At 36.1% G+C, this 15,254-nt stretch overlaps 1 protein-coding gene across 4 annotated transcripts in view; it reads right to left on the bottom strand.

Annotated features, from left to right (window-relative positions):
- ELP4 (elongator acetyltransferase complex subunit 4) overlaps positions 1–15,254 on the bottom strand; it is a 121,233-nt gene that overhangs the window by 52,224 nt on the left and 53,755 nt on the right. For all 4 annotated transcript variants that reach the window (XM_079309428.1, XM_079309429.1, XM_079309430.1 and 1 more), the window contains exon 9: positions 13,437–13,543. In XM_079309428.1, coding sequence (XP_079165554.1) covers positions 13,437–13,543 — 107 coding nt within the window. The remainder of the gene's footprint in view (positions 1–13,436; positions 13,544–15,254) is intronic.

Genomic DNA, 15,254 nt, shown 5'->3' with positions numbered 1-15,254 from the left:
CTGTTCATCCTGATGTGGACAAGAACCATCATACTTCAAGAAGGTCCTTACATCAAATCCCAGCCTAAAGCTTTTGATGTTGTACAGGAAAGAGCACACAAGAAAACCTCAAATCCAGACTAAGAATTTAAGAAATTATTTTTTAGAAGTTATGGTTAATACCAAAAGAACCAACAACAACAAGTTTACTCAAAGGAAAAAGAATCAGAATAAAACCAATTAAAATAAATAAATGAACAAATATGGAAAGCAGGATAAACTGACAAACTGACTGTGGATCTTTGTGCTTCTGTTAAAATACAAAAATACCTGCAAAAACATGTTATACAAACCAGTGAGAAATCAAAACATATCCCAGAGTGCAATTCATCAGTGTTTTCTAACTGCATTAGTACAGAATATCTGGAGTTGGAAGGGACCTATTTATCCAAACAGTCTATCTTTTAACTCAATATATGGAAAGTGTAGAAGAAATTATCTACCTGGAAATAGAACTTTATTACTCTAGCTGTTCAGGAAAGTTGAATTTGAAAAATTAATTATATCTGATGATTTTCATATGATGATACACATCACTAATGAAAAGCAGCACTCTTGACACAGGCTGGCACTTAAAGTATTATGATAAAAGCAAACTCATACAAAAAGGATAATAACTATCAAAAAAGAATCCTAGAAAGCTTTTTACTCTGGAGATAATCTTACCCAGAAATAGAAGTTTCGTCTGTTTTGTCACATCATATTTGTTTTTCAACCAGTAACTGTACACAATATGAATAAATATACGGTTTGGGAAAAAATTAAAAGATTTCTTATATGACAGAAAGAAGAAATTTTGCTTTTTTATTCTTTCTCGAGTGTTGTGCTATCCAAATGCTCCAAGCAGTTGTAAGTTTTGGCAATGGTCAACAGAGTAACAGGTACTTTGGCTGATGTTTGACCAGCACTACTGGTCTATGAATTTTAACAAAAAATAACTTTTGTTTCACATCCCTCTTAAATTTTTATCTCCTATACATCCAATATTGCTCTGGTTCATCTCAAATGAAGAGCCCTGATGAAGCAAAGAACCCAAAATGCTTCACAAACCCAAAACTCTTTGGTTAGGAGAAAGCAGCAGGCAGACATCTGCAAACAAGGAAGTCTAGGAAAAAAAAAAAACCAAACCAAAAAACCCAAATAAAAAAATCTCTGCCTATACATGCTTTGCAAAACAGTCTCCTGACACAAATAAAAGGATCCTCCCCAACATATGGAGGAGCTGCTCTGCCCTTCCGGGGATGGTCTGTAGCTATGTTCACCTCAGGCACGCCAAGGAGAGGTGAATTGTCAAATGCAATTTCAATCATGGGCTGGTTTGGTTGAGGCAGATTAGTTGTATGCAATGATGATAGATAGTTTATCCCAGCCCCAAAGTGCCTCTTGGGAAATCTTGCACGCAAAGGAACAGGAACTCAGGCATTATTAGTGTCAAGGAGGTAGACGGGGGCAAAATTTGGTTGGCAGCCAGGCAAGATGAATCAAGGAGAAAAAGTGACCAATTGAATGTTCAAAATGGAAATGGATAGGCATGTCGTAGTTTGGGAGGGTTTTAAACACCAGGAAAAGCCATCCATTATTAATTATTCAGAGATAAATATTTCAAAAGTCTCGCTCTATGGAGAAATAGGATTTTTAAGTCAATGTAAATTACGTGTGTTTTGTCCTAATTTTAGGCTTCTTTATTTCAGAAGCTTCACCACGACAGTTCAGAGCATTTCTTATTATATAACTTGAAAATACTCCCATTCAGAGTATTGCAAATTAAAAAATTATCTACCAGATAAACAAATGGTGTGTCAGTTTTGTTGAATTATTTGTAAACACAGCAACAACTTGTGCCCCTCACAGTGGAGTACAATGCTCATATTTATCACCTTTACCTTTCCAAAGTCACCTAAATATTTAATGAACTAAACAGTAGAATCCACCTGTGTGAGCAATCACAATCCTTGGTTCTCTAAATAAATAGCAAAAAATCGCTAAAAGAGAATGTCCTCAAGTTTCATTGCCTGAAGTGATAGGCTCTGACAAATCTAACAGCTCTTTCTGTGTCATTCCTAATGCACTTGTCACTCAGTATTATCCATCCTCATTAATGACAATGGGAAAGTTTATCTTGGGAACACGTTTTAAATCATCCACTCTTTACAATGGGACCATGAAATCTCTTACAAAACATGAGGCGGGAACTACTCTGACAACAAAACCCCTTCCTGGCAGCTTTACTCCTAATTCCTGTTCAAGGAATAATGTGTTTATCATACAACCACACAGAACAATGTATTAGATGAAACTTGAAACAAGAATAGCTGGTGTGATTTTTCAAGATAGAAGGTGATTTTCCAATTTTTTTTTTTAATGTTGGAACATGAAATCTTTTAGGAATAGAGTTTTGTATGGAATCATGCTTCCTTCTTAAAATAAAAAGGGTTATAAAATAGTTTGAATATTAATAATGTCATAGAAATTGTGATACTGCTCACAATAAAAATGATAGCTAAGGGACTATTCCAGACTTTGCACAAAATATATTTTCACCAGAAGTCTAGATTTTATGTATAAAACCACTCAAGTTATGCATAATTTTCACTAGTAAATATTCTGGTTTCTTTATGAGTTCTGAAAACTGATAAGCCCCCTATGTCTGTGCTATGCACTTGCAACAGATGGATTGTAGCTATTTACTTTATTTTGGGTGCTCTAACATAAAAATTACAATATTCATTACTTCTCTTTTCATCATCTCATTTGCAACACCACCACCAACCTTCCACAAAAGCAGCAGCCAACAGAAGTTACTTTCAAATGCATCTGACTGCAATAAGTGCTGATTTTTTTATCAATTTGTAAAGTAACAACAGAATTTCAGGATGAAAACCTGAGAAACAACAACAAAAAAAAAATACCAAAAGCCAAAGAAGCTGCAAGAAAGTATTCCAGTTATTCCAATTTGTGTAAGAACAGACACAGACACGATAATACTGTCCTAAAGGATGCAAGTACACAACAGGGTGTGGGTGAAGAAAAATGGAGAAGCAGAAGTAGAAAAGACCATGGTACAAATAGAATTTTAGTTCAGAGAGAGGAAAAAGTGCTTCTTCTATCAGTAACCCACAGATAAAATCCTTTTACTGCAATGTTTCTACCATAGAGCCTCACCCTACTAACACAGTAAAAATTCTCCTTTGTAGATTTAGGGGTGTTTCAGTAGCCTGAATGGAATTTCCATGGCTTTTTTAAAGTCAAAATGCCCTTTTCAGATCAATCAAAAATCATCAGAGATGCACTTCCACCTTAAAACTGTTTTTTCCTTGATGTGACTGTGGCCTAGAAAGTTTCTAAATTAGCCCTTGTTTTTATAGGACAGACAGAACACATAAAAGCCAGTTCTTCTTTCCTGGTTTCCATAGGTTTTCAAAAACCATAACATAATAAACTAGAAATTTTCAGGCTGTTGCTGAAGATTTTAGCAGGCAGTTGTGACTTGTCTTCTCATTCTGCAAGAACTCACTTTATTAATAGAAAAATAAGAAATAATGTGGCTTTCCATTTAACTGATGAGAAATTAAATACTTCACCAGTAATTGCTTATCAAAATGCAAAGGATATCTAAAAAGAATAAATCTTAAGCAGGACAGTACTAAAACAAATATATTTTAATATATAGGTATTTAAAAGTATCTACTTTAATGACACAAATACAAAAATTAACATAATACTTTTGAAGATTATATTAATTTAGGAAACCCCTCTTAAACAAAATAAGAATTCCATTTAATTACAGAGCTCTCCAAAGCATCAGGAATCTCCTTTTAGGTACTTACTGAAATATCTGCATGCATTCAATATTTATGCTGCCTTTCTCTCTATTCATTTTTAAACAGAATTAAAGGAGTAGCTAAAACTCTGCCAATAAAATGACAGGAAGGCTATTTTTAGTCTAGATGATGTAGACCAAGCATAAACAGCCCATGGCTATGCTACTATTGAGGATCAGATCTAAATGCAAGTACTAGATTTCATTCTTATTAGTTTTTTTTGAACAGCAACAAGAATTGCAAATTACATACTGCTTTGTACCACTTAATAAATACTAAAAAAAAAAAAAAAAAAAAAAAAAAAAAAAAAAGAGCTGATGTAACTCCTGCCACACTACTCGCTGGTGGAAAAAGGTTTGTGAAAATGCATTTGAGGCAGTAGAGGAAACCTGTAATCCAGGGATGGTGACTCCACCAGTTCCCTGGGCAGACAACTCCAGTACTTTATTACTCTTTTTGTAAATAACCTTTTCCTAATATCCAACCTGTATTTTAAAGCTGTGTCCTCCCATTCTGTCAGTGCTGCCTGGAAAAAGAGACCAAGCCCACCTGAGCACAGCCACCTTTCAGGGAGTGTGGGGAGTGATAAAGTCACCCCTGAGTCTCCTTTTCTCCAGGATAAACAGCCCCAGCTCCCTCAGTTCCTCACAGGTTTGTGTTCCAAGCCCCTCACCAGCCTTGGACATGCTCAAGCATCTCAAGATCCTTCCTAGACTGAGGGTGATCTGGCTGTGCCATCTGTCACCCCACTGATCTCCAGGATTGATTTGGCATCAATCCATTTTATTTATACTCAATAAAAGCAGCTAAGGGGGAATGTCCAAAACCTGAGCCATCCTGGAACGGCAATTTTTGACTGGGAGCTCTCACAGACCCCAAGTGTGGAGCCAGCCTGGGTGAGGCAGGTCCCTCACCAAACACAGGGAAGGTTTTGCTCTGATATCCAAATATCTGGCAGGCATTGCTGATGCATCACAGACTTCAGAAATCCTCTCAAGACTCAGCCACCATGGCCAAATCCACCTCAAACACTCACCTGTAAAAGTCATCTGGTTTAGTCATCTTAGCAAAGATTCCTAAAGATCTTAAAACTCTAAATATTGAGCAATCCATCAGGTTACTGTGAGATAGCAAGAGCTGCTTTGTGGCTATAACATGACCCTGAAGAACTATATTTTCATAAGCTAAAATCAGATTTTCCAAACCTTAAATACCTGAAATGAGGCATTTAAATGAAATATTTTCACCAAGTGCTGCCAGCTGTTTCCTGAAAGTCAAGCAGGATATGACTGGTATGAGTTGGCACCAAAATTCCCTTTATTTATTTATGCATTTTTGGGCATCAATAAAAAGCTTTAATTATTGTACACTATACAATTATTGTTTACTTTCTTCAGAAGGAAGGAGGAAGCAGAACTGTTAATTGGTAATATCATTCATTCTGAAGGGGGTTGATATTGTGTCAATGTTAAACTGGCCACAAACACCAATTTAACTGCAATAAATAATGTTTTCCTTTTAGGAGACAGCTTCACTTGATATTTCCAAAGCTATTGGTTTTCAACATGCAGTGAGAAACTTTAAATTAAATTATGTGTGATACAGAATCCTTTGAAAATTCTATCAAATATAACTAAGAAAAACCAACTATCAAAATCATGTAACTAAAACAACTGTGAAAAAGAGAGCAACAACGATGGCATGACCAAAACCCAACTTTACTCACACCTTGGCACTGCAGCCCTCACCCATTTTGCTTATGATAATCTACTTTTTGCACAATTCTCTTGGCCAGAAATATAAGAATAAAATGTGCTCTGGAATTTAGTTACATATAATACCCCATAATTTAGCCAAAGCTAAAAGTAGTATTTGCACAATGATTATAGAACATTTTTTCTACAGTACTTTGCAGTGCATGCATTTTTTTTTCCTCCTGTCTCCTTTTGGCACTTTCATTAAGTCTTTCAGACTAAGAATAATGACCAGTTTGCTCTCAATAAAAATAATTTAAAAACCCAGGTTCCTGTATGTTAACAGTTCAGGAAAGGGTAATTTTTTTTTTTTTTTTTTTTTTTTTTTTGTGAACCAGTAAAAATAAATAAATCAGAAAAATGGTATGGAACAATTTCTGTAGAGGTGAAAAATTTAATGAAACTATGAATTTGTGGTTTCTGTACAGATTTATGTTCATCCAATACCATTAATATTTTTAAAAGACTGGAAATGTTAACACAATCTTTAAGTGTGTTACCAGTCATGGCAAATGTTGGGCAGCATTGTTCTGGCTCCCTACAAAAATGCCATTTTAACTCTTTACAAGTATTAGATGGAGCTGTCTACCAGTTTGCTCATTCAGAGAGTTGTTGAATCACCTCCTACCCAAAGATTTAATTAAAACCATAACAAACAGCCCTGAGACAAGGAGATCCAGATGGATGTGCATCTTGCACATGGATATGAAAAATCCTCCTCCTCTCATTGCTTTCACTAAGAGCCCTTAACTTCAGTGCATGTCAATAAAGTTCACAATGGTTTTGTGAACTTTATAAAGGTGCAATGTAGACCTGGGGATGAGGAAATGTGAATTCCTCTCGTTTTTCATTTTTATTTTCTGCCTTTACAGAGATACAGAAAACCAGAGATGTGTTTTACCATGTAGCAGACTGATTGAATTTGTCACTCTGTGTAAAATGAGAACATTATACAACTATGAAAGATCCTAATTTTATTAAAACTTGTGATGTTTTAAAGAGCATTTAATGGAAGTGGCACTCAGTTCCTGCTGAGAACTACTACAAATATGGGGTTTAACTCTTTTTTCATCTTTGCTTTAGTGGATGACATAACTCTTGTAGAGAAAGAGTTTTTTTAGTCTTTATCAACCAACATTTTTACAAAAGATGTCCTTATTCTACCTGTCTCTTTTAGTAGCTAGAAAGGGAGAATATGTCTACTACTTTACTTGTCTGGCAAATGCAGGAGATGTTGACCCACTTATTTACAGACTGAACAGGCCAAAGCTTTTCATGCTGCAACACTGACCCTTAGCACAGATCCTGAGAATGAGCAGCCCATTACAATATGCACAAGTGACCTTTCAGTGCATTAATGACTTTGTGGTGCATGTTCTTCCCTTCCAACAACACAGGGCATAAATATTTCTGAATGCCAGAATTATTTGTTTAAGTAAGTTCTGTTAAATGAGTTCTGTTTACTAACAAGAAGCTGCAGTTGCATTGTATTACAAGGGTTAAAAGCTTTGAAAAGCTGAATGGAATTCTCACATTACACTGTTATAACACCCATAAAACAAAATTAATTATTAAATAAATTTCAGGATATTACAGATCTTCCTATGAAACCTAAGAGTGAACAATATCTTCCTATATTTGCCTACAGACAAATATTTAATAATTTAATTTACATTAATCAGTAGTATACAACACGGTGATATTTTCAAATTAAATTCTTCACATATGCACAAGATAAATTCCATATACTATATAAAATTGATCACTTGATTTCAGTCCAGTCTGCCATTAAAATTCAGAGGGTTTTTCTTTTCAAATAGGAGCTCTCCAAGTATTGTTTCACCTCAAGTTATTATAATTTAAAAATACTCTCCCAAAACTTTAGCTAAATTGTACTGTCACAATTTAAAACACGTATATTTATTCAAAATTGTTTGAAAGAATGTAATACATTTTTGACAGGCAGTCTTTTACAATATTGAAATCAAATCCTTGATTTCATCAAACCCTTCATATTCTGTGCCTTATTCCTGGAAGGCTCATGCCAAAATGATTTAGTTTGATTTTCTTTAACAATGGTAGGTTGGCTTGACAGCATCTGACAAAACAATTCAGTGAAGTACACCATACCAGGTAAAGAGAACCTGAACTGGCTACTAGGTGAAATAATGCAAAATGGAGTTTGGTATTATGGTAGAATTCATTTTGCAGGAGAATCTTTTTTGCAGTGTTATTAATTTTAGATTAAGAAAATGTTATGGTATTATAATTATTGTCTTTTGAACTATTTTTAAATAACTCAGGCATTAACATAATGGGAAATAATGGACAGGAAAAATTAATGAAAAAAAATGGTTTTACTGGTATAATGTTCAGCTGAATTTTATCCCAATGTTTTACTCTCTCTGTTGGAAAGTTGAGTCTGATTTGCAGAGTTCCTGCACTAGAACATCCAGCACTAGAGTTTGCCAGGTAGGATGCATCTGCTCAAGGCAGGCTGAGCACAAGGAGGTTTCCCAGGGGTGGCTGTGTCATCAAACACAAGGGGATGACAAAATTGAAGAAATAAGTTTTCTGTGACACTTCAGGAAAGTTCTGTCATCCCTGAACCAGGAGTAGCTGTGAAGTTTCCTCCATGCTCCAGGCCCTGGGCAGCCAGGCAATCACAGGTGATTGGCAAAAGGAGGTTTCATTTTGATACCAACTTGTAAGGGAACCTGTGCCCAGTCTCAAAATACAGAATTGTTTTGTCTGTATATGGAGATACATAGATCAATATGGCAACATGTGTGTTGTAGCATATATTAACTTATTTCACTTATTTTACTGAATGATTGCTATAGAACTACCAGTTTACCCAAATTGATAATTAACCAGTGTTTTGCCTTTTGTCAGCTCCCAGGCTCACTGATTCTTTTTGTTAACAGTGGCCAAAACCAGTCCATTAATTCAAATGCACTTATTTACAAATTCACTCAACTTTAGAAACAGCTGAGGAATATCATCAAGATTAGGGTCAGCCATTAAATTCTTCAAATTCTCTTGGGAGAAGCTAAGAGAAGTGATGTTCTTATTGCCATTTTCTAGTTCTCACTTCAGCAGAGAGGTTGGCATGGCATGGATGTGTATTTTAGATATACACTGATCCCATACGTGCTGGTGACAGGGTTGACTTGTTCCTCCAGAAGAAACAGCCCAAGATGAATAATCACTCAGGGAATGTTTGCAGGAGCACAGTTCTGGCACTCAGTGACACTGCCAGCCCCTGAGCCCCTCAGGACCAAACCTGGGCTGTGTGGATACTCTGAAGCACTGCAGACATCAGACTGGGCTCACCCACCTGTTTTGTAAATAATCTCTGATAGTGGCCACTTGCACTTCCCTTTTGCAAATAACAAGTTTACCACAGTGTAGTCTGTGTAAGATAAGCAATGAAAAGAGAGACACTGAAAGGAAGACAAAAAAGTCAGAAATACAGAGATTTCAGATGGAGGCTACCTAAGTCATATTTCCTGTTTAAAAAGCCCAAATTGAGTTTTAACACATCTTCCAAATACTTGTGTATTGATAAAAAAATGTATTTGCACAACAACTATTTATTAGACAAATTATAATATAAAAACTTGTAGGAAAATGCTTGGTCTCTATATTTCTAATAATTGACAGTTACTGGAAGACTTAAAAATTAAGCAAAACCAGGGAATTAAAAAAACAGCCTCACAAACTTTCCTATTTGCAAGCGTTTATCTGAATTTATCAGGAGTTTTAACTTTAAATAGATAATTTCAGAGGTCTGTGTTGTCCAGACAATAACAAAGGGAGTTAATCAAATATGAATCTTCTCCAACTGTCTTGTCAAACCAGGTAATGATGTCCTGCCAGCCAAACTCAGAGGGAACATGTGAAACAAATACAAAAGTAAACAGGCCCTAAGCTGCCCAAGGGAAAGTCAGCAAGATGGCAATTTCAATCATTTGGAATAATACTAAAGCAGCCTTAGGCTTTTCTCAGAATGGAAACATGTCACTGTTACTGCAATATTTGAACAAATCAGACTGCAAAAGAAAGGAACACTTATGTAATCACAGCCATGGAACAGCACTTTACTCCATGGTGAGGTGGAAAATAATTAAGGGAAAATGTCCTTTTGGAGAGTAATTAGAAATCTGCCTAAATAAGAAAGATAAACAATGTTTCCATAGAAATTTGGAGCAGCGAAAGAAACAAATTCAAGCACAGATTCCTCAAATCTTGACACAGGAGGCTTTGGAACAACAAAGTTCTGTCAAATAAAACTACGAATGAAATGGTCCTACAAAATTTCTCAAATGTTGATAAAAGTCCCATCCAGAGCTACAAAGAAAGCAAAAAATCACTTCAAGAGCGACTCCGCCGAACAGCCGCGTTAAGACGAACGGGCTGTCATATCATTTAACTGAGAAATCAAAAAATATTTCAAATATTTGGGGAACTTACCTAATCAGTAAACGTTCAGTATGTGTCTAGTCATGTAGCCATCTTTTAGTCAATCATCAGAAAATCAAAGGCAAATTGGCATGACTCAACCCAAACTTTAATACCGCATGATTGTGTCGTGTAAGCTTGTTTTGTGCGAGGGCTGCTGTGGTTTTAGCAGAGAGATTAACGACCGGACCTAAGCTGGCCTCCAAACCTTGCCCTGCTGATGCCTCAAGCCCTTTGAAGTCTGACCATCATACCTGGCAAAACAACAGTGGGAACTAGGCTGGTGTCAGATCTAATCAAGTTTCCTGCCTCAGCATAGCTAACTATGGGGTACACTAATTGGCCCAATTGCGGATTATACCTTTTGCTACAGATTCAAGACAATAATTTAGTCAAATGATGGTTTTTATCTCCTTCTAATTAAGATTCCAAAGTGGGAAGAAATAGGATTAGACAGGCTAACTTCAAAATTGTGTCCTTTAAAATGGCATGCACATAAGATAGATCTCTGATAATACTGCACAGAGGAGTATATTGCTAGTAACTAATGTGTGAAGATTTGGGAAAGCTTGAAATAGCTCCTGCACCTTTTAGATAAACATGGAAGTTTTCCTGGAAAGGCTCCTTTTCATAATTTATAAATGGACAATGAACCCTCATAAATATTCATTAAGAAAAACCATTTTCATCCTGAATTTAAAAAAAATGTCTTCAGAAAGCATTTCAGTCAATCTTATTTTGATGAAGAAGACACAAGGAAAACTGAAACAGTTAAAAGATTCTGCAGGCTATAAAGAGGCGGAGTTCCTCCCACAGAACTGCCATCTAATAAAATAGATTTGACATTCAAGGTTTTTCACCTATGAGGGCCAAACCATAAGGAGTTATTTAACTGGTGAGCAATCCAGAGATGAGAAAATCCATGCCCCATGCTCTTACTTTAAACTGTAAAAATAGAACGGTCTAGTGACCAAAACCCTTTTTGAAGAAATTCCACCATAATTCACAGGTTCTGTGTTTCTAACTTTCCTCACATAATTTGATTTTAAAGCAGCATTTCAAGCAGAGGCCAGTATTTTTATCCTAAATTGTGTATATAAATATGCAGAAACTTTCCAAAAAATGTAAGGTACTCAATATTTTCATTTCATATTTAAACTTCATACTGAAGAAGTCCTAAACTTACTTGTATAAAGCACCCTGTTGCTTGCAATGCACACTGTTGTGCTTTTTGCTTCTGCTGACACATCACATTCTAACTGCAGAAACCCATTTTTGGAAGACCTTACTGACATCCTTTCTTCATCCACTTTTCCCTTGCTCCCATTTTCTTATTGCTCCAGCCAGCCTTGCTGCAGTCTGCTTTCCCCAACAGCACGAGGCAGAAAAACACATGTATTATAGATTAGTGAAACGTGTACAGGAAGATCACGGTGGGACAGTGATCTAACATGCTCAAAAAGGGATAGTTTGTGTCAGTTCAGCTTACAGAAAGCATATCTCTGACAAAACCTGGAGTTATTCAAAAGGGGCTGCAGCTGAGCAGCAAAGGGAGAAATTACACAAGTGGGTCATCCACGCATGTCCAGGGCAACAGGTTGTTTCAAGAGTTGCATTTCATTCCTGTTTCCAATGTCCCATGGCTAATTCAATCCTTTTCACAGAGCCTGCTGCTAAGGGTATTTTTCCCTTCCAAATTACATTACAGATTAGAATCTCAAATTTGCAAGAAAAAATCGTATTCTGAGACAGGACTCAGTGATGACAAACCACCCAAATATTCTAATTCATAGCTATAAAAAATGAGAATTTACTATTCTGTGAAGGGTTCACGCTTCTCTACACCTCTTAAAACAGAGAGAATATTTGTATTTTAAAAGCAAACACAGACTAGCAAGGGTTTTGTTCCTACTGTACCACTCAAAAGTTGTTCCATTGCTTTAATAGCTCACAATGCCTGGCCTCACTAACTGCATTCTCTGCAAAGTGACAAACATTATAAAGGAATTGTCCTGGGGAAAAAAGCCCTCCTTCATGTATTTGCCTTTAAGTGGCTTCTGAAGAGGATACCTCTAGTTGAGAAACTTCTAGCACTCATGCAGAGATGACCTGCACCAAGAACTGGCTGCCTGATTAACTATTAACTACTCTCAATAGGATTAGATAATTAAAGACATTGATGACCATTAATTAGGAGGAGGGCACCTTAATTTGTCACTTGATAGGGCCCTTTCAATGATTTATAGGTTAGGGCTACTTGCAATTGTGAAGGGGAGGGGGCAGTGAAGAGAGAGAACCCTTAAGTTACCTTATCAAGTGGCCAGCTAAAAAGGGCAGAGGGTCAAATAAGGGCCAAAGTGGTCACTTAAGGGTGAAGTCCCAAACACCAAAGCAGTGCCAAGCCACATTGACCAGCATTTGGTGATGGAGTAAAAAATATGCTAATTTATTGGTGGCAATTCTCTCTTTTTATGGTTTCAAGCAGTTAAGACAAGTGGCCTGCTTAAGAGCTTTTCATTTGAAAAGAGATTAAACAAAATGGTTTGTCAGGGATGCTTGGCTGTTTTATGTCTTTGTTAAAAAAAAAAAAAAAAAAATTTGCTCAGACTGTACCAATGACTATTGCATCACCCTGAAAGCCATCTTCCATCTCTAAGCATTACTTGGTTAATAAATACATCAGCTCTAATTGCTTAATAGTGCTATGTTCATTTGCTCTTTAGCAAGATTAAAATGAAATACATCTTTTGTATTACTGCCTTCTATCAGGATTGTCTGCATAAAGGTCACAGAAAAAAGTTTAAATTTAGTAGGAAATTTACTTAAGGACATTAGTGTAAATGATACTGTGTTTAAAATGACATAAAAGAGCGAAAGGTGATTTCAGTAATGCAAAGAAAATGGTTTCTGAATACTGATAAGGACACTTATCCCCCATACCACACACAATTTTAGGCAACATTATACATTAAAATCCCTCTACTGGGGTAATAACATGTAGCTACTTTCCCACCCACTAACACAAGTAAGAGCAAGTCATTAACATTTAATTAAATATGCTCCTGACATCCTTAGAAACATGTCATGCTTTGTTATTGAAGGTTGTGGCCTACTTTCTATGTACATTTTAAAACCAAAATAAAGTATTTATAACAGCCCGATCTAGTAGAGCAAACGAGACATTTTTAATTAGAAGGCATATTCCAGTATTTTATAAAACCCTTCTGAACAGCAAAACCAGGATGAAACGAATTTACATCATCTGATGCATATTTGATGCATTCCACAGAAGGAAACATAAGAGATGGGATTAGCTCCACCTTTTGGGTTCTAAATAGCGAAACAAGGTTTCTCTTACCTCGATGGTGAACAGCTTCCTTTTTAATCTAAAAGCCAGGTCCTTGGTGTCTGACACATCACAGATCAAGCTATTAAGCCGAGGAATCTGATGTACATGAACCAAACCTTGTGGAAAGAAAGAGTAAAGGAGGGGAAAAAAAAAAAAAATTAAGAAAACGCTGTCATCCAGATGCATAAATTAGAGTCTTACAGCAGAATTCTGTATATTTACACACACTCATCCTCCCCTTTTTAAACTGGAGCTTACTACCAGGAGCAATGAAGCAAACGGTGCGATTATGCTCAAGTAATCAAGCAGAATAAGATAAACAGAAAATCCTTGTGCGAGGCAAACTAATTGCACTTGGGTACAGGAGTACAGATGTAAAGAGCCATCTTAATACTTGTCAAAACTGCAGCCGGTTTGTGTGTGATTTTCTCTTGTATTTACAGTAAGCAAATATGGCTATCACCTTGCACGCTGCCCACGGCACCACGGAGTGATCTTTATTTTATTAAATGCACCAGTAAGCAGCCAGCAAAACAAGGCTTATGGGTTACTGATAACCACTGAAGCTCTAATGAGAGCTCCTGCCTTTCGTGCCCTGAAAACCACTTGGAAAAAAGTTTCTGGGAAATCCCGATTTAGATCAGGATTTGGGATAAATTTTAACCCCCGTTGTCACCCCAAAAGAAACAGGTTTTCCTGCTGCAGGAGGGATTCTATAGCTGTTCAGATGTTTTTAACAGTACTAGGTGCACTGCAAGCTCTGCATTCTGTCAGCTGCAAGTCAAGCTGATTTTTTCTGACAAGGACGCTGGATGGTTTTTGTGCAGCCTAATATAGTCTCTGAACAACCTAAGGGTGATTTTCTGCATCTGAAAAACCAGGAAAATTCTACAGGGCTTCTCAATTACTGCCCTATATTTGCTATTCACAAAGCCAGCATCTAAATGGAAATACTGAACATTTAGAAAAGGTATCTGACTTCAAAACGGCAGCTTGGGAGAAAAATCCCCAAACATTAAACCCCTTACTTAAAATAAGCCAAGTACTTTTCCAGGTATTTATTTATTTTTCTTAAAGGAAGTTTCCTAGAATTGAAATACTTAAAAAAGCATAATTTTTATGGGCACTAATTATAAAAATTCCCAGTAAAATTAGAAAAGTGTTATTACAGTTTTTAAACCTTCTATCCTGCCTCCCACATCCAGTGAATTAGAATAATTATTTGTTAGGCTTTTGAGTACAAAATCTAATTGTAACATATAGCAACAGCAGTTATAATACAGGATTACTTATATGCAGTATCCTAGAAATTTTATATAGGAGTCATCCATATAATTATTTTGTGGCTTTTCAAACATCTAAATTTGCAGCCAGCTTAATAAAATTTTTAAGGAGGATTCATTAAATAATGTGATAATGTAATCAAACTTCTCGTGAGTAATGTAGAAATCTTTCATCATCTGCAGTAAATAAATACCTTAAAATACATTCTTAAGCAAAAAGAATCCACAAAGCTAAAACCATTAGAAATACCTCTTTTCAGACTGTAAAATTCAGGTTGTGCAAATCTCAAAAGCAATGTCTATTGGCACATAATTTTTAGTAAAGAGCAGCAGTGATGACTTAGCATACATTTTTATAGGAAACCAAGAAATAACTGCTAAAACACACATTGTCTTAAAGGATCTCTTCAGTACTGAGAAAAGGAGTATTAAATTGACAGAATTATGTTAGCATAAACAAAAGCCATATCACAATTATACAGTTGGAAAAATAATTAGGCAAATTATTCCAGCTTTTGTTCACGGCTTCTTTTTCATTCACCTT

Source organism: Erithacus rubecula (assembly GCF_903797595.1).
Source record: "Erithacus rubecula genome assembly, chromosome: 6".
NCBI lineage: Eukaryota > Metazoa > Chordata > Aves > Passeriformes > Muscicapidae > Erithacus > Erithacus rubecula.
Note: the sequence above shows the minus strand (reverse complement) of the source record. Positions and strands in the feature narration are given on the sequence as shown.